A 21,501-nucleotide genomic window follows, 5' to 3' on the forward strand; every position below is an offset into this window, starting at 1 on the left:
CATTTTGGAAAATTTTTAATGGTTGCGGAAGACAGTTTGCCAAGCATCACATTTATTCTGGATGTAAACAGACCAAGGAATTGGGTGCTGTAGGATTCTTCAGTTTGTCCAAGCAGCAGGAAACAGGGCAAAAGAGCTGTATAATGATGAGTCATGTAATACAGAACTAGGTCATCTCACAGTACACTTTAATAAAAACTAAACATTTCTAGCCAGTGAGGCAAAAGCTGCTGTGGAAAAACTCAGAAAAAAATTCCTTAGGAAAGATCAAGCAAAAAACCATACAAAGATGTTTGACTTGAAAGTCATTTTACCGACTACAGCGTCTGGGACTTACAAGAGAACAGCGCATGTCTGTATTGGGAGTCTCTGATCGAGAGTCACATCTCTGTCTCACAGATCCCTAAACACCACCCTGATAGCTAGATACAGCCTTTCTCCATCTATTCCCTGACACATGATTCCAGCAGCAACACCCACTTCAGTGCATGCCTCACCTGCCTATGCTGCTCCATTCTTTCCATCAAGCCAGCAAAAGGTTTTTGCAGAGTTGAGCTTTAAAGTGGATCAAGAAACATACCCGGCTGCAAAACAGCCAGGAGGTAAAATACTCAGCTGGATTGGTTTCCCAATCCCATTCTTTGTGGTGCTGCACAACACTGCTGGCATGACAAACAAAGCATCGCAGGGCAGGAGCAGGCAAGTAATCCTGTTACAGAATGTTTAACCACTGCACTAGAGATCTGGAGGCAGATTCGTGTGCCTCTGGTGACAGTGGCCTAAGAGAGAGTTTCAACTTCATCTGCTAAAAAAAGATGCTAAACCAAGGTGCTACTACTGGATCACAAAATGTGACAGCTAAACTCTTCTTCATAGTCGTAATATAAACCAAATAAACTATTTAAATTAATAGTATGTTGTAAAGAAGGCTGAAAGAATATTTTTAAGTTGAACTACATATTATAGGCACACGGGTGTGGTGCGCTGAACTTGGCCGGCTGCCAGACACCCACTCAGCTGCTCTCTCACTCCCCTTCCTCAACAGGACACGGAGCAAAAATAAAATGAAGCAGCTTGTAGGTCAAGATAAAAGTGAGATCAATTACCATCACCAGCAAAGCAGACTTGACTTGGGGAAAACGAAATTTATTGCCAATTATATATAAAAGAAAAAAAGAACATGGTGAGAAAAAAAAAACCACAACACAACACCCACACCTTGTCCCTATGTTCCCCCTTTACTCCCAGACTCAGCTTCACTACTTCATTCCCAGCTCCTGCATCTCCCTGCTTCTCCCCAGGGAAGACAGAATCATAGAATCATTCTGGTTAGAAAAGACCCTTAAGATCATCCAGTCCAACCATTAACCTAACATCACCAAGCCCACCACTAAACCATGTCCCTAAGCACCACGTCTTCATGTCTTTTAAATACCTGCAGGGATGGTGACTCAACCATTTCCCTGACTAGCCTGTTCCAATGCTTAACGATGCTTTTGGTGAAGAAATTTCATTGAAGATGGGGAATCATGACCAGTCCATAACAGCTCCTCACACATTTCCCCTGCTCCAGCATGGGTCCTCACCATGGGCTGCAGCCCTTCAGGAAAACACTGCTCAAGCGTGGCACCTTCCTTCAGGGAATGTCCCCTGCTCCAGCAGCGCGGATAGCTGCTGCACTGTGGCCCTCCGTGGGCTGCAAGTGGACAACCTGTGTCACTGTGGTCTCAATCACCATCTACTTACCAAAATTCAGTACTTAAGACCTGATGTTAGCACAACACACATTTTGGGTGAGAGTAACTCTGCTTTAGCCCAGTGGCCTGAATGCTCGTGGGCATTGAGACCGTATCTTTCAACTTGCTTTCACCAAAAAGTAAACCAGTTTGTGTGCTACAAAACCACTCCATGATGTAAATCGAAACACAGTACACAGGAACAACCACGAGACTGGGTCAAGTGTAGGCTCTGGACCCAAGCTGAAATCCTGACCCAAATGCAACCTCTACCTGCCACATAAACCGCTTCCGCTCTTTGAAAGGGCTGCTGTTTAAGAAAGGTTGAGAAACACAAACTTTACAAAGTTTATATTAGGAAAGAATGCCTTAACTAAACTACTGGAATACATTAAAGTGCCATAAAAACTTCACAATTCAAACATCAGCCCTGCAGCTGGCCAGCTGTGAACCAGAAGAGCACTTCAGCTCTCTAAAATGAGATAATGCAAAAACTAAACCTCTAAACATTCTTCAAAATGTCCTAGAAGCAGGCTATTTCGAAATGAAACAGGTTTTGTATCATCCTGCATACTGCACTGAAAAAACCACCCAAAAGAAATCAGGTAATAAGACAGGTACTTTCACCATGCCTACTTTCGTTTAAATAGCTGCCACTTCCTAATGCCCCGCCAACCTCAGTTCACCATAAAATCCAATATTCTCGATCTCCACTTGTCGTTAATGTTTTTACTGTCTGCATTTCATACTAATTTCCTACCTTCATGTCCCTGCCATGGTTATTTTCAGTTTTGTCATCTATTCCCAAATTTTTCCTGGATTACCTAGCCCACCTTTCCTCTGTCACCACTCATTTAAACAATTATACAGCCTTTGCCTGTAAGTTTTTAAAACCCATGCTCACTTTCAAAGCTGTGAAAGGAAATAGAAGCAGTGTTGCTATTTGAATTTGTTATTAATATCTCTTTTGCATTAAATATAGTTTTTAAAGGCAGCAATATACAACTGTCCAATAAAAGAACATTTTAACAGTAAAAGATGTACAAGGGGTATACATACTACTCCATAAGCACAGAAGTCAACAGTAATCTCAGTCACTTCTCAGAACCAACAAAATCTAGTTTCCAATTGACTCATTACCCTCTACAGGATTCTAATAAGCCACAATACTTACATATCAATGACAATGCTACCATCAGGCATGGGATACCATAAACTGCTTAGAAAACTGATTCATTTACCCCCCAATTTAAAAAGCAATAGCAATGTTTTATTCTTCCACTACAGATAATTTTGACACTATGGCCAGAATCCAGGCAAACTGAAAACAAAGAATTCTCAGAGATTAACCAGATTCCAACAAACTGTGTGAAAACTCAAATCAGTCTCCCCACAAACACAACTCATCTGCTAAACACCCTGTTTGGCAGCAGCCAGCTGAGAGACACCAGACTTGCCAAAGTATGTGTCCTATCTGGTAAGGGTATCACAAGATAGAAGGAGGGTGAGGATTATTGTGTAGGAGACATGGGGGAAGGGCAGGAAGAACAAAGAACATGATTAAAACAAACAAACAAACAAACCAGGCTTCCCAAGTACCACTGCTCATGAAGCTATTAGATTTTTTTACTTGTGAGGGGTTCTGTAAGTATTTACAAATAGCCACTATAACAATCTTCACTAAGACAACTTGCTTTAAATTACATTTGATGCATTAAAAGCAAGATCAAATAAACAAATATGTAGGATAAATCAGCCGAAGTGTTCTACCTTTTAAAATGTTCCGACAGGTATGACTTCACGATGAATTACGCAACTCTTCAGGTTACAGAAAACTACTAATACAAGTACAAAAAGCCACTCAGATCTTCAACAGACAACACCCACATTTTCAATACTAGCAGAATACAGAACACAGAGCCTTCCATGCTGCACAGATGCTCGCTCTAGCTGCGGATAATTCCACATCAAGATTCCATTTCCTGACCCCAGCCCCTCCACCACCTCCCCTTATTCAAACACAGTCGGGTAAGTATTTTAAGCAGGAAAATAACTTTGTTACTTTGAACAAACCATATAAAAAAGGAAACGGATGACAACCAAACTTTTGCTTAAGCTTTATAGAAAGCAAACCTTCAGAAAGAGAATAAACACAGAAAGTTTCTGTAATGATCACGACTATTGTGTGAACGCAGTCAGGAGTGCTCTCTACAAACACGCTACCACACGTCCTTTACCTCTGGCAAAAGGCTGCCTTCCCTTCTGAGCAGAACGCTTGGGTTTATAGACTTCTAGCTTCTGTTCAGCAACTCAGGAAACTGCTCCTTTCTGTTTCTTTTCCACAAAACTACCAGAAAAAGGTGACTCTCAGGGCTCCCAGATCCTGACAAATGGCTACTTTACAGAAAGGCCAGAATTTATTATTTGCAAGTAATCAGTCAACCACACTGCACTGCTAACATATCACATCCCACCACTTACACCATTTAGGAGTCCACCACACAGGACCTAACTGAAGCTTCCTTTCTCCTAACTGAAATTTTCCTTCTTTTCAGATTCTTAGTTTACCAGTTCCTCTCAATTGCTCCATCCTGCTCAAAGAAATGCTAGTCAATGATCACCCGTGGGCAGCTAATACAGCTAGCTTGGTAAACATAACTGAAAAACAAAACAAAACTTCCTATCAGACATCATTCATTACTCAGATGACTACACCTGGAGCAAACAGCTTACAAGAGATACTTCACATAAATCATCAATGACTTTTTATTTTAAAGGAAACCATCCTAAAATCTTAGTACTAAGGCTATTTAAGTTTTATAAAAAGTTAACATATTCTGGCATCAAAAGAGAAGCATACACACATATATATATGCACATACATGTATCACACTTGGGTTTGGGTTTTTTTAATAGAATGAGCTTCAATCATTGCTTCTATAACACGATGGGTTCCTGATGCATCACTACTGTTTCTGGCTGCACAGGCCTCAAACTCATCAAAGCAGCAACTCTGGCTGCAAGCACCGCTTTTAAGAACTTACAATCAAGTCTGGTTTTGAATACCTAATAAAAAGAACTCCTGGCAATAAATAATTTAATTTTTCTTTCTATTGCTGTATTTTTATATTTGTTCTCACTATAAACACTGTGCTAAGTATCACCAAACCAAAAACCACCCCATATTTTGTAACATTTCCTCGCTTAAAACCATCAGCATTAATACTACAGTCAGAAATTCCTGCCCCTCAATCTCACTTTTCCTGTAATTATCTACACCAAAATCATCTAAATGCCCCTAAGTGTGAGTATCAAACTACCATGCAAAGTCACAGTCCTTTATTCAAAACAATGGATTGTCACTACCATGGAGAAAAATAAGTCATTACTAAAAGGTGGAAAACTGAAGAAAGGAAGTGATTTGCCCAAGAATCCAAAGTGAATCAGTGGTAAAACCAGAGGGGTTCCGTGAGGATGATGCACACACTGGCCAAAAACCTCAGGAAGAGAAAGACCATTCTGCAAAGCCTGAAAACAGCAACATTTACGAGTTTGTCCCACAGCAATACACACGGCCCTACCTCAAGCAGAAATTAAAATTCTAATACAGAAGTATAAACACAACTGAAAATTAGAAGCAATAGAGCAGCAAAAAAAAAAAAAAGGCAAAAAAAAAACAAAAAAACCCCAGAGACTTAAAACTGAGTATTAAGTGTAGGCTTCCAGATGCAGTTAACAGGATACTGTCAGCTTGCAAATACACCAAGCAGAGCTAGAATAACGAGCATTCAAGGCTCATATTCAACATTCATGCATGCGCTTCAGTTTTAAGCAAAAGTAGTCCCACTGGTTTCTACAGGACATCAAATGCAGGTAAAGTTTCAAAGCATAAACATCTGCAAGACAATGACTGACAACCTGAAAGACTACTCTACTTCTTGTTCCAAGGCTCATTTCAAAACGCTTTTCAGCTCATTTTAATAGCATCTACCCTCCAAAACAACAACAACAAAACAACCATGAAGCCAGGGGAGAGGAAGGTACCCAGACACCAAAAATAAGATCCATCTCAAAGGCTCTCTATGCAACGTGTGGGATTTTTTTTTCTTAGCAACATTTTTGTAATTACAATAAATTCCATGATGTTGTCTCTTCAAAAGTCTGTTCGCTTCAACCCACTGCTACAATTTTCCTTTCTGTAACACTAGACAGAGCTCGCTCAAAGATGGTCTCTCCTCTCCATCACGTTCTAAATGAACGATACGTTACAAAAACCAGTACATTTAAGTATCCCAACAAATCAGTCCAATGGAATCATTATTGGGACAATCCGCTCAGCCCAAAAATTCCCCTCACTGTATTTCCGACGAAACTGCACAACGTATTTCTCTTTGTGAGTTTTCACTGCAAAAAAACAGGTGCTAAAATGGACATTTCCCTGCAGCGTTTGCAACTCACACTGCCGCATAATGTCGGTGCAGATCTAAACCCATTGTCCAAACTGACTGAACCTGAAGCCGAAACATCGAGCAGCCAAGTCATTAGAAGAATGAACGAATGCGTTTTTTCCCCCGGTACTTTAGCTGCTTTACAACAGGTCCGGCCATGCAGATAAAAGGCAACACGCAGATTACAAGGCAGCATTTCAACCACTTCACCGAACGTTTAGCAAAAAGGTGTTGCACCTCTTTTCTACAACCCCCCCGCGCTTAACTTAGAATGACTGTCACCATTTTATGACACCGCTCTAAAATACATATTGAAGGGGGGGGGTGGGGGGGATGCGAAAAACAAAACCAGACCCTGAGGTACCATCTTCCCGGTGCCTCCCCCCCCTTTCCCAGCACACCGGGAGCCTGCTCTCCGCGGCAGACAGATGCCTTTCGCTTTGTCTACCCCCGATTCAGAAGCCCCAGGACAACTCCTCCCCTCCCCACGGCCGCACGCTCGGTGTTTATCCCAAGCCAGCGCCTATGGATACCGACGGACGCCTACCGACGGGCCCCCCCCCACACCCCCAAACCCCTCACAGGGGGACAGGCGCGCCCCGAGAAGGGGACGGAGGGGCGCACCCCGCCCCCAGGGCCGGGCCCCAGCCCGCAGCGGGGCCGCCCCCCGCACCGCTCCCCCGCGCGGGCCCCTTCCCGCCCCGGGCGCCGCTCACCGGTGGGCGCGCTGTCGAGGATGCGGAGGTCGTAGGCCCCGGAGCAGCGGTAGTTGGCGGCGGTGCCGTTGTCCCACACCACGACCACCTCTTCGGGACTCTCGAAGCTGCGGACGGTGCCCACATGGCCCTCGCCGCCATCCTGCTTCCCCCACTTCCAGTCCGGGCCCCGGACCACCCGCGCCCCGACTCCCTCCACCATAACCCGGTTGTTCCGCGAGCTGCTCATCCCGACGACGCCCCGCGGGCCCCGGGACGGCGGGAGGGGGCGCGCAGCCCGCAGACGGCGGAGCGGGACCCCGATGCGGACGGCCGCCTCGGGCGCGGGCCGTGGCTGCTGCTGCGGGCAGGGAGGGAGCGGGGCGATCCTGACGCGACGGGGAGCGGACGAGGAGGGACCGTTCCGACGGGCCGGGGGACGCGACCCTCCGGCTGGCTCTTCTCCTCGCTTCCTTCCTTCCTACGGACCCATCCCCAGCGCCGCAGCAGTCGCCCGCACCCCGCCACCGCCAACCCCGCGCTCCCGCCACTACATCCGGGAACTGCGGCCGCGACGGCGGCAGCACCAGGGAGACCGGCGGCGCCCGCCCCCCTCCCCGTGCCGCGCATGCGCCCGGCGCCTCTGCGCAGCCGCAGCGCGGCGGGGCCCGGAGAGGCGGTGCGGCGCTCGAGCGCCCCCTGCAGAGCCGGGGTGGGCACTGACCGGCACTGACCGGCACTGAGCCCCCCGAGGGCAGCGGCCGCGCCCGCGGCTGAGGTGATTTTGGCGGCGGGGAGGGAGGGAGGTGCCGCGGCCGGGCTTCCCGAATCGCCCCCTTCCCTCTCCAGCCAGAAGCTGCTTGTACCGCTCCTCCTGTGGCGGCAGAGGGATTAGTAATTACATCGTACCGACCGAGTCCTGCGCGATCTAGCTTGAGTAAATCTGCATGGCATTTTCCTCATTTTTCAGTTACTTCCGCGCCCTGAAACCCCATTTTCTTTCCAAAGGGTGGGCGTGGGTCCTGCGTGCTGGTGAGGTGAGTCTCGGGGGGCTGTGCTTTGGCAGCCCAGGCGCTTTTCTAGCTGGTATCCGGGGGCTCCGGCCAGCAAGAGGGGGGAGTCTGTACCCCCACCTTCCCACCTCAGAGGATGTGCCTACTCCAACCTTGCACACGTACCTGCTGTGCAGTTCTTCATAAACTACCCTTCTCGTCCTGTGACACTTGTGTCACTCTTGTGACACTCAAGGATTTCCTTTAACTCCACCAACCTGGCGAATCTTATATAGAATGTGATTCTTCATTTAAAAAAATGTTCCTCTGAGTGTTTTTATCTCTCCCTAATCATGCTCTGTGTCAACTTTTCAACAGCATCCATCTTAAAGGACAGACTTGTCTGAACCAGACAAAAGAATGCCATTCTTAGTCGACAGGGAAATGGCTGATAAAAGGCAGCCCAGCTACCCTTGTGTCCTGGGTATTTTTACTGTTTCTGTGCTTCCTTCCACCTTTGTGGTTATTAATACAGTCGGAAGAGTCCATGAGATAATTTCCTGACTTCTTTTGTGTCGTTTTCGCACAGTACGTATAGCAGAGCAGAATAATATGAACATGTAACCACCAGACTGCCACCACATTCCTCACATGATTCATTCCTTCCTAACGCACGCTAAGGCTAAAGAATGCAGCCTTAAACATGAAATTGTATCCCAACAATAGGCACTTCCACTTCTGCAGTGGAAACCTCAAAATGCTAACAGATACCACCCTAGGAAAGCATGCAACTGCCAGGCAGTTCGGGTTTGCTTGCAGATGCTTCTCCCCATGCAAAAGCTACCCGCAGCTTGTACTAGCTTATTACATTTGGTACATGTAATTGGAATTAAATTTGTAACACATGGCAGAATTTCCCAGAAATTCTGGAGGATCCTTGATCTATCGAAGGCTCTGGCTAGGCTCTAGCTATGGTCATAATGTTCTCATATGCCTACTTTTTTGTGCTTTGATAGTTATGGGCAAGCATAAGGTGCATGCATATCTAAGGATAACCCAAAGCACATTTTTCTATTGCTCTTTGATAGGGTTGGATAAAAAAGGCTTTTTGCAACCAGGAAATATGTGCCAGGAAAATCAACAGAGTCTGAGATCAAAATTAGTTCTCCTGGAGAGAATCAGAAGAGTTCATGACTTACATTTATTTTTCCAAGAAATTCTAAATTATAGACCTTCAGAGAGCCTGCTGCTGCATTTCAGCGGCAGTGTGTGGGCAGATACTATTCTGGAGCTTCTTCTCTGCTGATAATCCTTCTCCTGACCACTCCTGCTCTATCTATCCCAATAGCCCCTGCCTCTCCTACTCGCCTACTTCCTCTATCAGATGATTTATTTCGAAAAAACAGAATCTCTAAAGATGCCTGGATTATTTTAGAGGTGGCTGAGACACACAAGAGTACAGGTGGTAACTGGAACCTAGCGTCTATTGGACTGAATGTGAATGCTCCCCTAAGAGCTGAGGGAGTTCTCCAGAGCTCAAATGGGCTCATGCTATTTCATTGGTGTAGTTGCAAATAAAGAGTGAATAGACTGATCTGAAATATTCATTTGCCAGTGACTAATGACTGACATGACTGATTTCTGAACTCTAATCTCCTGTCACTTTTAGTTCTACATGCCCACAAAGTTGTAGAAGTCTCAAAATTGTCATGGGCTACATGACTGGGTTTTCCAGAATCGCAAATGTTTTATGGTGTTATCTTTTGGAATCATACATTATATTATTTATGCTGCACACCTGCTTGGTGTTTAACTGATCAGTAAGGAAAAAAGGTCTTCAGCTCTTGAATCTTTTATCTGGATTAGTCTTCAAAATAACCAGTAAATACCGGTTTCAGATGCAGATTTAAAAGGACACAGCAGAGAATGAGGAAGGATATAACACTGAGGAAATATTTATTTCTCAACTTATATTGGACATTAGTGGTTCTAGCTGATATTTTTTCTGGTATCAGCCACAGGAGTAGACATCAGCATGAAAATTAGTACTAGAATAATAAGCAAAAGAATCTCATTCTGAGTAAGCACCTGAAGATTTACAGAAGGATGGAGACAGAAGAATCAGAATGTGAGTAGCAAGAGGAATAAGAGAGCTTTGAGTTCTGAAAATAAGCTGAGGTAAAGTTAGAAATAAATGAAACATGCGAAGGTATAAACAAGACGGTGATTCCGTAGGATGTCGAATCCAATTAACATATTGTGACAAGAAATGCAACAAATACAGCATTTTCAGGTACGATCGGCATTTTGTTTGCAGTGGGAAGCTGGAAACGGTAATACCCTAAGGAAAGAACTCGTATTCACTTTCCAACCAAAAAACCTCTTGGCTTAGGGCCTTTTGCAGGCAGAGGGGATTAGTTCATTGTCTGGTTGGTTTGACACAGAATAAAACGCGTGCAGCATTTTCAGTTGTCTCTAATAACCCTGTGGTCCCTTGACGGGACTATTCTCTTCTCCTAATGAATGCTGAGAGTTTATCAAATCTTCTAAACTTGCATTTGCCCCTTATTGCACAGAATGGCTATTTTACAGCCTTAGAGCCAACATGTGCTCACGCTCCAGGTTATTTAATCTATCAGGACTCATATTGTGGAGAAAAACGCTGTCTAAAACCTCGCTACTGGAGTTATCAGAAGGTTTATTTCTTTGCTCTTTGGGTCTACAATCTAGAAATCGTACTCACTCGTAAGCCCCCTCAAACCTAGCTCCAGCTGAGGCATGGGACCTGTGTTCTTTTCTGCCATCCCTGTTACGGGAGGAGACCACCAGGGCAGACTGGCAGACCAGTAATGCCTTAAATTGCTGCAGCAGAAGCAACCAAAGCTCGTCTGCCAAAGGCCTGATTTACCTGAGCAGTGCTGCTGCAATTAACCACCGCTGCCTGCCTTGTGAGGCATTGCTGGCTTTGTGTACCTCAGGTAGTCATGACAGAGCAGTTAAATCACAGGCTGGAGGAAGGGAATCCACAGTGCTTTAGGCATACTCACCTGTAATTGCAAAGATTCATTAATATGCATTCAGTGCAGGGATCTGGATGCACAAAAAGAACTATGGAATGAGTTCCCTTCTGGCTACTCAAAATTACGTACATTGCTGAGTCACGCCATCCTCCAGCTGGTGATTATGGTATTCCTCACTACTTCCTGCCGTATTAGAGAAACCCAGCAAGGGGCCATGAGAGAAGACCTGTGGTTTACACAGAATTCAATGCTGTGCGTAACCTAACAACATCCCTTTAAACTCTGCCTATTTGCTTTTTGTCAGAGCAGCTGCTACTCTCCTAGAGGGCAGGAGAACCCTCAAGACAGCCCTCGTAGAGTCACACCAAATAGCACTTTGAAGGTCATCCAGCCCATGCCCCTGTTCATTTAAGCCATTCCAGAGAGCCGCTTGCCTAAAATCTGCCTGGCTGCCTTTTGGTTCTGCAAAATGTCATGCTCCAGCAGGGAATCCTAATGTAAGTGTTTGCATGGATTGAATAGAGACTGACAGAAGTTTTTCTGGACCATCTTGTTTCGTTAACGCTGATCTTGCAATGCAGGATCTGGAACGCACAGTGCAGAAAAGGGACTGTGCCTATTGCAGGACAGAATCCCGTGTGAAAAGCCTACTTTTATATGGTTTGGAAGAAAAAAATCCCAACTTCTTGGAAAGACAGTTATTAACTCATGGAGTTCTGAGGTTTTGTTTACTATCTTGCACAAATCCTGAGTTCTTAGGATTTGTCATATGAAGGATATATATAAATAGCTTCCTAGGAGCTGAAAAATAACATCTAGTTTATATATAATGAGCCAACTGTAGTTTTGTTTTTAAACCACAAAGGTAGAGCGCATAAATTTATACTAACCTGAGGCCAAAAAATCTGCCTCCTCATTTCAAGACTCTGTATTAGAACAAGAGCAGTTTTCACAGAACCACAGAGTGTTCGGGGTTGGAAGGGACCTCTGGATCATCTAGTCCAACCCCCCTGCCAAAGCAGGGTCACATACAGCAGGCTGCACAGGACCGCATCCAGGCGGGTCTTGAATATCTCCAGAGAAGGAGAATCCAGAGCCCCTCTGAGCAGCCTGTTCCAGGGCTCTGTCACCCTCAGAGGGAAGAAGTTCTTCCTCGTGTTCAGACAGAACTTCCTGTGCTTCAGTTTGTGCCCATTGCCCCTTGTGCTGTCGCTGGGCACCACTGAAAAGAGTCTGGCCCCATCCTCCTGACACCCACTCTGCAGATATTTATAAGATCCCCTCGCAGCCTTCTCTTCTTCAGGCTGAACAAGCCCAGCTCCCTCAGCCTCTCCTCGCAGGAGAGATGCTCCAGTCCCCTCATCATCTTTGTAGCCTACCGCTGGACTCTCTCCAGTAGCTCCTCATCTTTCTTGAACTGGGGAGCCCAGAACTGGACACAGTACTCCAGATGGGGCCTCACCAGGGCAGAGTAGAGGGGGAGCAGAACCTCCCTCGACCTGCTGGCCACACTCTTCTTAATGCACCCCAGGATCCCATTGGCCTTCTTGGCAACCAGGGCACACTGCTGGCTCATGGTCAACCTGTCGTCCACCAGGACTCCCAGAAAGTCCTTTCTCAGTCCTCCTCTTAAAAACTGAAGGCATTCTAGATCTTAATTTTCTGGTTTTCCCCAAAAGGGGTTTTTATAATGCAGTTTTTTCCTGTAGACAAAAGTATTAGGAAAAGGAACTGGGAAAAAGTAAGCAACTGCCTTGGTTTTATCAAAATACACTTACTCTTCCGGGTGGAACTAACCTAAATAACTGAGGAAGAAAGACGGAAATATTGGCAAGTGACATGAAAACTACTGTTTTACTAAAAAAAAAGAAGTCCCAAATGTTTGGGTTTTTTTTTCAAATTAGAAGCATGTAATCACTCTCTGCAGAAAATTCTGGTCTGATGAACATGCCACATCTTTTTACGTGAAAATATACATAATGTGTATTTTCTAGAACCTGAAGAACGAGTTAGGAACTTTAGACCATATCCTCTTTATCCGTAGTTTAATGTAGAAAAAACCCCTAATTCCTCAGCCTCTGCTGCCATCACGTGGCCACGTGCCATCTCTCATTAATGCTAAAACAAATGCTAACCTGTTAACTTTGTTGTACTGTATTTCCACTGCTTTATCAGATGCATTATCCATAACACAATTCAATTTCTTACTCGATTTTCAGAAATGTCATGGATAATTGGCATTGATTTTTTTCCTAGTTTCTGCAGATTAAAATATTTTTTAATGCCAGATAGCGAGCAAGCTGTCGTGCAACACAGCAAATTGCTTTGGTGGGTTTGTTTTTTACTGTGCTACTGGCATCCTCTATGAAACTGTTAATTAGAACACATGTATTAACCCACAGTGTCCATGCCACTGTTTCTTTCCCTAAGGAGTTCTATCTGGTACCTCTTTTCTAGGAAGGAAAAACAGCTGAGCAGGGAACAGATTATAAATATGTCACTTCATTTTCCTGCTGTGAAGCAAAACTAATCCCCTGGAAATCTGCTAAAAAGAAGGAAATCTTTTTCTGTATCTGGCTAAAAACTTGAACATGTTGGAAAAAAGTGGTTTAGGATAAAGAAGATTATCTTTCTTTAGCAGGAGCATCCTGGAATCTTCTCCCTTGATCAAGGTTTTGAGTTTTAGTATGCTAAACTATTTTGAGTGAAGAGAAAACAACGTACCTGTGAAGTTAAGCTTGAAGTTTTAAATATTCAAAGACAAAATAAAATAAGTAAAAATTCTGTCGCAATCTAGGGCATACGCACTACAATACCATGTGCTCATGTTTGTACATCTATACAAATTCTCCTACTTCACCACACCTCACAGGATTAAAGAATGTATACTTACCTGACATTTCCAAATGTTTAGCCACATGTTGATCTTTTATTCATAGATAATTTTTAAATTAGATGATGCATTGGAAGGAGGGATTCATTTCTTCCCGGTATTAAATTTCCTGATATTAAAGATTGTAAAGAAAGTACTTACTTTAAATTCTCAGATGTAGTCAGAACCAGCTAGGCCATATTTTTAGACTGATAGGAAAATAAACTGTCTGCCATGGGTCATCAAGATATTTTAAGAATGTTCCTAATTCATGTGCATGACAATTTTTGTTGCAATCAGTGGGACTAATCGCGTGCTTACAGTCAAGTACAGGTCTTTCTTGTATTACAAAGGCACTCAATATGCACTAAGTAATGCCTGAAAAATTACTTAAGCACGGAATGATATCTATGTTTAGTTTTAATAATCTGCTAAAATAGTAACAAACATTGAGTAACTTGAGTCTAAACATTGTATGTTTTGTTATAAGAAAATAGTCCCAGTCACAACATTATGTAATCCTAAATTCTAAGAAGTAAGATTTCCAGTACACTCTGATAGACTTGTTGAAATCTGTATTTATTAGAAACACAGCTAGAAATTTTCAAAAATAACAAAAAAACCTGTTGCCAAAGAAGGCTGTATTTTTAATATATACTTCATTTAAAATCATATCTAATGCTTATATAAATATTTTTCACTATTAACATGCTATAAGAAAAATCTAAGAAGTTGCCTGAAGGAAACAGATTCATTGGACACATTTCTGACTCCACTGAATTCAGCTGGAGCCATGCTGTTGACGTAGGTAGAACACAAATTTACCAAATGTATATGGAAGTCGTTGGGGTTTTTTACATTATTATAAAGCATTCTAAAATGCTTTGGGTTTGTGTTTGAAATACAAGATGCAATTTTTTATCCACTTTGAAGTGTTTATAAAGGAATGAATATAGTTAAACAAAACTGAAAATTTTTCACTTTAAGCTACAATAAAGATTCCCTGGAGCCAGGAATTTAACCTAGGTTCAACATCCAGCTCTATTGTACTCTTATGAAGATTCTGCAAGTTCTGTAGCAGCTTCTGATAACATTTTTAGTGAAAAAAAAAATAATGTGATTAAGAGAAAAGTCCTCAATATGTTTGGTTGCTTTCAATTTATTTTATACTGTACTGCCTCATATTCTCAGTTTTCAGCATGCTGTGGATTGTCAGCTTTGGTTTCTGAACAAAACAATCAATCTGAAGTTAATTCACATTTCTGAGAATTATACTCATCTATATATCACAGAATTTTAACCTTTATTTTAACTCTTCTGTGAATGTTTTAAATGGCACAAAACAGTTTCATCACCATTATTTAACACGTTGATGAGCCAAATTGGTCTGATCCTCTGCTAACCATGAACCTGCATTTAGCAGTTTCCCAGCTGTATTCAAACGCAGGGAACTGGTTTCATGTCGGCTAGATCCCGCAATGAGTCGTTCCAAGGGAGAGAAGTATTGGGCAGTCTTCACATTGCGGGGGCTGTTAAAGGTATCTTCAACCACCTACACAGAGAGTGAAACAGTACTAAATTGTGTGGTTGCATTTGTAATAAGGAGACCTGCTATGCCTGCTGAACTGAAATATTCATATTTTCATCAGAGGAAACATAGTTAAAGAAAGTTACATCAAATGATACAAAACATTCCTTGTGAACCCCATGTTCCTTGCAACTTTACCACTGGAAAGGGCTAAGAAATACTTCCTGAAGGAGTGAAGAGGCAGGGAAGAAGAAGATATGGATGCATGGAAGAAAAAGATATAGATGCATGCATACCTGGGTATATGGAGATAATAGTAAGAGTAGCAAAGCTCAAGAAGAGGACAAACAGAAGCGGCTATTCTTAATGCCACAATCATTGATTTTTTTTCGTGAGCATCAAGAGTACAAACATAAACACAGCCTAGCTTTTTCATCTGAAATTTGAACAGCCTCCAACATAGAACATTTACATTGACTTCATTAATTCCCTACTTCATTCACACTTTAAAGAAAGAAAAATCTATAATATGCATGAGGAAGGCTTGAGAAGTGCTGACTTGAATTTTTCAAATCCACTTTTTCCCTCCCATTCCCCTGCCGAGCAGGGCCACAGTGAACTGCGCTGGCATCAGCTTGCAATCGTGCACTGGAACATCAATAAGAACACCACAATCCTCCTCCAAACCCCGAACCATCACAGAACCACCTCCCCTAACACAAAATAAAATAAGACAACATAGCACTAGTGTAGCCTCCTAGATCATAGAATCATAGGTTGAAAATGACCTCTAAGATCATCAAGTCCAAACATCAAACCAACACCACCATGCCTGCTAAACCATATCCCGAAGTGCCACATCTATGTGTTTTTTGACCACCTCCAGGAATGGGGACTCCACCACCTCCCTGGGCAGCCTGTTCCAATGCCTGACCACTCTTTCAGTAAAGACATTTTTCCTAATATCTGATCTAAACCTCCCCTGACGCAACTTGAGGCCATTGCCTCTCGTCCTATCGTTAGTTACCTGGGAGAAGAGACCAACACCTGACTCACTACAACCTCCTTTCAGGTAGTTGTAGAGAGCAATAAGGTCCCCCCTCAGCCTCCTCTTCTCCAAACTAAACAGCCCCAGCTCCCTCAACCGCTCCTCGTAAGACTTGTTGTCCAGACCCCTCACCACCCTCGTTGCCCTTCTCTGGACACGCTCCAGCACCTCAATGTGCTTCTTGTAGTGAGGGGCCCAAAACTGGACACAGTACTCAAGGTGCAGCCTCACCAGTGCTGAGTACAGGGGCACGATCAACTCCCTGCTCCTGCTGGCCACACTATTCCTGATATAAGCCAGGATGCCGTTGGCCTTCTTGGCCACCTGGGCACACTGCTGGCTCATGTTCAGCCGGCTGTCGACCAACACCCCAAGATCCTTTTCCGCCGGGCAGCTTTCCAGCCACTCCTCCCCAGGCCTGTAGCATTGCATGGGATTGTTGTGATCGAAGTGCAGGACCCGGCATTTGGCCTTGTTGAACCTCATACAATTGGCCTCGGCCCATCAATCCAGTCTGTCCAGATCCCTCTGGAGGGCCATCCTACCCTCCATCAGATCAACACTGCCACCCAACTTGGTGCCATCTGCAAATTTACTGAGGGAGTGCTCAATCCCCTCATCCAGATCGTTGATAAAGATGTTAAACAAGACCAGACGCAAAACTGAGCCCTGGCGAACACCACGCATGACCAGTGGATTTAACTCCATTCACCACCACTCTCTGCGCTCGGCCATTCAGCCAGTTCTTTATCCAGCAGAGAGTACACCCATCCAAACCATAGGCAGCTAGTTTCTCCAGGAGGATGCTGTGGGGAACGGTGTCAAAGGCCTTACTAAAGTCCAGGTAGACAACATCCACAGCCTTTCCTTCATCCACTAGGTGGGTCACCTGGTCATAGAAGGAGATCAGGTTGGTCAAGCAGGACGTGCCTTTCATGAACCCATGCTGGCTGGGCCTGATCCCCTGGTTGTCCTTCACATGCCCAGCGAGCACACTCAAGATGAACCGGTTCATAATCTTCCTAGGCACTGAGGTCAGGCTGACAGGCCTGTAGTTCTCGGGATCCTCCTCCCAGCCCTTCTTGTAGATGCGTGTCAGGCTGGTGATCCTCCAGTCATCTGGGACCTCCCCTGTTAGCCAGGACTGCTGAAGATGATGGAGAATGTCTTGGCCAGCTCCTCCGCCAGTTCCCTCAGCACTCTTGGGTGGATCCCATCCAGCCCCATAGACTTCTAAGTGTCCAGGTGGCACAGCAGATCGTTAACTGCTTCCTCCTGGATTATGGGAGGTTTATTCTGCTCTCCTTCCCTATCTTCCAGCACTGGGGGCTGACTACCCTGGGAATAACCAGTCTGACTATTAAAGACTGAGGCAAAGAAGGCATTAAGTACCTCAGCTTTTTCCTCATCCTTGTTGACAATATTCCCCCTGGCATCTAATAAGGGATGGAGATTCTCCTTGGCCCTCTTTTTGTTGTTGACGTATTTGTAAAAACATTTCTTGTTGTCCCTTGCAACAGTGGCCAGCCTGAGTTCTAGCTGGGCTTTTGCCTTTCCAATTTCCTCTCTGAATGACCTAACGAGACCCCTGTACTCCTCTTCAGTCGCCTGCCCTTTCTTCCATAGGTGGTAGATACTCCTTTTTTTCCTGAGTCTGAACAAGAGTTCCCTGTTCAGCCAGGCTGGTCATCTTCCCCGATGGTTTGTCTTGCGGCATGTGGGGACAGCCTGCTCCTGTGCCTTTAAGACTTCCTCCTTGCAGAACGTCCAGCCTTCCTGGACCCCTTTGCCCTTCAGGACTCTCTCCTGGGGGACCCTCTCAACCAGCATCCTGAACAGGCCAAAGTCTGCCCTTGAAAGTCCATGGCGGTGGTTTTGCTGACTCCCCTCTTTACTTCACCAAGAACCAAGAATTCTATCATTTCATGGTCTCTAAGCCCAAGACGGCCTCCAACCACCACATCTCCCACCAGTCCTCTGTTAGTAAACAGCAGGTCTAGCGAGGCACCTCCCCTCCTGATAGGCTCATTCACCAGCTGTGTCAGGAAGTTATCTTCCACACACTCCAGGAATCTCCTAGACTGTTTCCTCTCTGCTGTGTTGTATTTCCAGCAGATGTCCGATAAGTTAAAGTCCCCAATGAGAACAAGGGCTAGCGATTGTGAGACTTCTGCCAGCCTCTCGTAGAAAACTTCATCTGCCTCTTCATCCTGGTAAGGTGGTTGATAACAGACTCCTAGCAGGATGTCTGCCTTGTTGGCTTCCCCCCTCATCTTCACCCATAAGCACTTGACCTTGTCATCACAATCATCGAGCTCTATACAATCGAAGCAGTCCCTAACATACAGAGTCACCCCACTGCCTCTCTTTCCTTGCCTATCCCTTCTGAAGAGCTTAGAGCCATCCATCGCAGCACTCCAGCCATGAGAGTCATCCCACCACGTTTCTGTGATGGTGACCAAGTCATAGCTGTCCTGCTGCACAGTGGCTTCCAGCTCCTCCTGTTTATTGCCCGTGCTGCGTGCATTGGTGTAGATGCATCTGAACTGGGCTATCAATCTCACCCCCAACACTGGCATGCCATGCCTGGGCTCATCCCTAGTGAGCCGGGTTATGTCCCCCTCCCCATTCGAACCTAGTTTAAAGCCCTCTCGATGAGCCCCAACAGCTCACGGGCAAGAATCATTTTTCCCCTTTGAGACAGCTGGACTCCATCTGTTGCCAGCAGGCCTAGTGCTGTGTAAACCTCCCCATGATCAAAGAAAACAAAATTCCATCAACGGCACCAGTTAATTCCACCAGAGCCACCTGTTAATCAGGTGAGTTTTCCTGACCCTTTCAGTGTTCTTCCCTTCCACTGATGGGATTAAGGAAAACACCACCTGATCCTGCAACTAGTCGCCCCAGTGCCCTGAAGTCCCTTTTGATGGCCTTGGGACCTCTCTCTGCGATCTCATCACTGCCAACCTGCATTACCAACAGCAGGTAATAATCAGAGGGCCACACAAGACCAGGGCGCTTCCTAACAACATCCCTAACCTGGGCCCCAGGGAGGCAGCAGACTTCCTTATGGGATGGGTCTGGTCAACATATCATAGAATTGTAGAATCATAGAATCATAGGTTGGAAAAGACCTCTAAGGTCATCGAGTCCAACCATCCATCCAACACCACCATTCCTACCAAACCATATCCTGAAGTGCCACATCAACATGTTTTTGAACACCTCCAGGGATGGGGACTCCACCACCTCCCTGGGCAGCCTGTTCCAGTGCCTGACCACTATATATCGGGCCCTCTGTTCCCTTCAGAAGGGAATCACCTATGACCATTACCCCGCTTTTTTTGCTTAGCCGGGGCAGTCACAATGCCTGGGGCTGACTGGCTCATCCTAGGCAACCCCCTGGATGGAGCTTCACCCACATCCTCATTTGCCTGGCCCTCACATTCCAGAGCCCCGTATCTGTTGCTTAAGGGCAACTGGGGAGGTGAGGGAGGCCAGGAGGCGATTTGCCTGCCACCCTGAGCAGAGCCCCATTTCCATTCCCCCCTCTCTCTTAGGGCCCCTCTTTCTGCTTGGTGGCAAGCGGGTAGGGGGTCCTCTGCTTCTTGTGGAGCCACTTTCTGCTGCCTTGGCCTCAGGGACGGCAGGGAGCAGTCGATCTCCCTCTCACACTCCCTGATGCTCCTTAACCACTCCACTTCCTCCTTCAGCTCTGCCACCAGGCTGAGCAGATCATTCACCTGGTCGCACCGAACACAGCTGTTGTCTCTGCTGTTCTCCGGTACGAGCGCCAAGCTCAGGCACTCCCTGCAGCCAGAGACCTGGACAGCCGTGTGTTCGTGCGGGACTTCTGTCTGGGTCCCCACGCTCCTTCTGGTGACAGCTTTCCCGCAAGTGGAAACCATGGCTAGAACATCTCCTCAGAGGGCTATGTCCACCCAGTCGGGTTGCCAGAGGGGAACTGTGCCCTGCCCGCACGCCTTCCCTGCACCCCCAGCCTGTGCCAACTGCTGCGCCGCACCCTGTTTGCCGGCCCTGCTCGCCGCGCTCCCCAGGGGCTGCTCGTGTACGTGAGGGGGTTTGGCCACTGCCACACTCTGTCCCGGCTCACGCTGCGTCAGAGCTGCCACTCAGTAGCAGCTCCCTCTTTCCCACTCGGGGAGGATGGGGGGGGCTGGCGTCTCCTCTCTCTCCCAGTGCTTTTGCTGCCTTCCCGCCGCGATTTTGCCACTTCAGGAAGGGTCCCTCGGCATGAGCCTCTGCTCCAGAGCTCTTCGCCTTCAGTGGCTTCACCAAAACGGCCAATCAAGCTGCTACTGACTAATTGCTTCTGTAAATTATTATCTATTGCTTAAGCAAAATAAATTGGGAGACAATACTGAAGAACAATCCTGTACCTTTCTGCCTAATCTATAATCCATTAAAGCTGTGTCGATGCAATCATTTTATGAAGCACTTAGAGAGCAGTAGCAAGTCTCTCTGGGAATGTAGGACTGTCTTCCTCTGAAAAAAAATGTGGTGAGAGTTCAAAACACCATAGTGACCACCTTGTTTTCTTTGCACACACACAATTTGCAATCACTAAATTGCTCATAAGTAGTTGTAATATGAGCAGAATACAGCCTTCTCTTTTTCAGCTCTGGAAAATGGGTTGCAGGCCAAAGGATAACCTTTTAAAGACTTAAAACCCCCAACCCCACCACTGAAACTGGAGGATCTGATGTGGATTGCTTAAAACGGAAGGAAGTTATTAACATTATTGCTACTGGCAGTGTAGCAACACACTTACACAGTAGCAAAAAATGCTCAGCCCTTCTCACCACATGCCATTTGCTTCAGTTAGCCTAAGGCATGTCATGTCTGCCTGATATCATTAATAGTCCCATGAGTAATCAACACAGGGTAGTGGTCAAAGACTAGATAAACCTCATCAGCCTTTGTTTCTGCATATTGTTTCGTGCATTCAGTCTCCCCAGATTGTTGATCAAGTCACTAAACCGCTGGTTTTCCGTGCGTCAGAAGGGTTTCTGTAATCATCAACAGCCATGCCTTCCGCTTTTCAGTCAAACGTGTGTATATGCAGTTACTAGCCTTCTAGCCCCACAGACACACACTGTGTCCTCTTCTTTCTCAGCCTTTTGGTATTTTTCTTTTCTTTA

General features: G+C 45.4%; 1 protein-coding gene across 4 annotated transcripts in view; it reads right to left on the reverse strand.

The window, feature by feature from the left end:
• Window positions 1–21,501, reverse strand: part of MIB1 (MIB E3 ubiquitin protein ligase 1) — a 104,465-nt gene that overhangs the window by 79,833 nt on the left and 3,131 nt on the right. For 2 of the 4 annotated variants that reach the window (XM_075416341.1, XM_075416340.1), the window contains exon 1: window positions 6,901–7,437. The exons of the other annotated variants lie outside the window; for them this stretch is intronic. In XM_075416341.1, the coding sequence (XP_075272456.1) occupies window positions 6,901–7,129 (229 nt within the window). In that variant the 5' untranslated portion in view covers window positions 7,130–7,437. Of the gene's footprint in view, window positions 1–6,900; window positions 7,438–21,501 lie in introns of those variants that run through there. 4 annotated transcript variants of the gene reach the window in all.

Source organism: Opisthocomus hoazin, chromosome 3 (genome assembly GCF_030867145.1).
Source record: "Opisthocomus hoazin isolate bOpiHoa1 chromosome 3, bOpiHoa1.hap1, whole genome shotgun sequence".
In the NCBI taxonomy this organism is placed as follows: Eukaryota; Metazoa; Chordata; class Aves; order Opisthocomiformes; family Opisthocomidae; genus Opisthocomus; species Opisthocomus hoazin.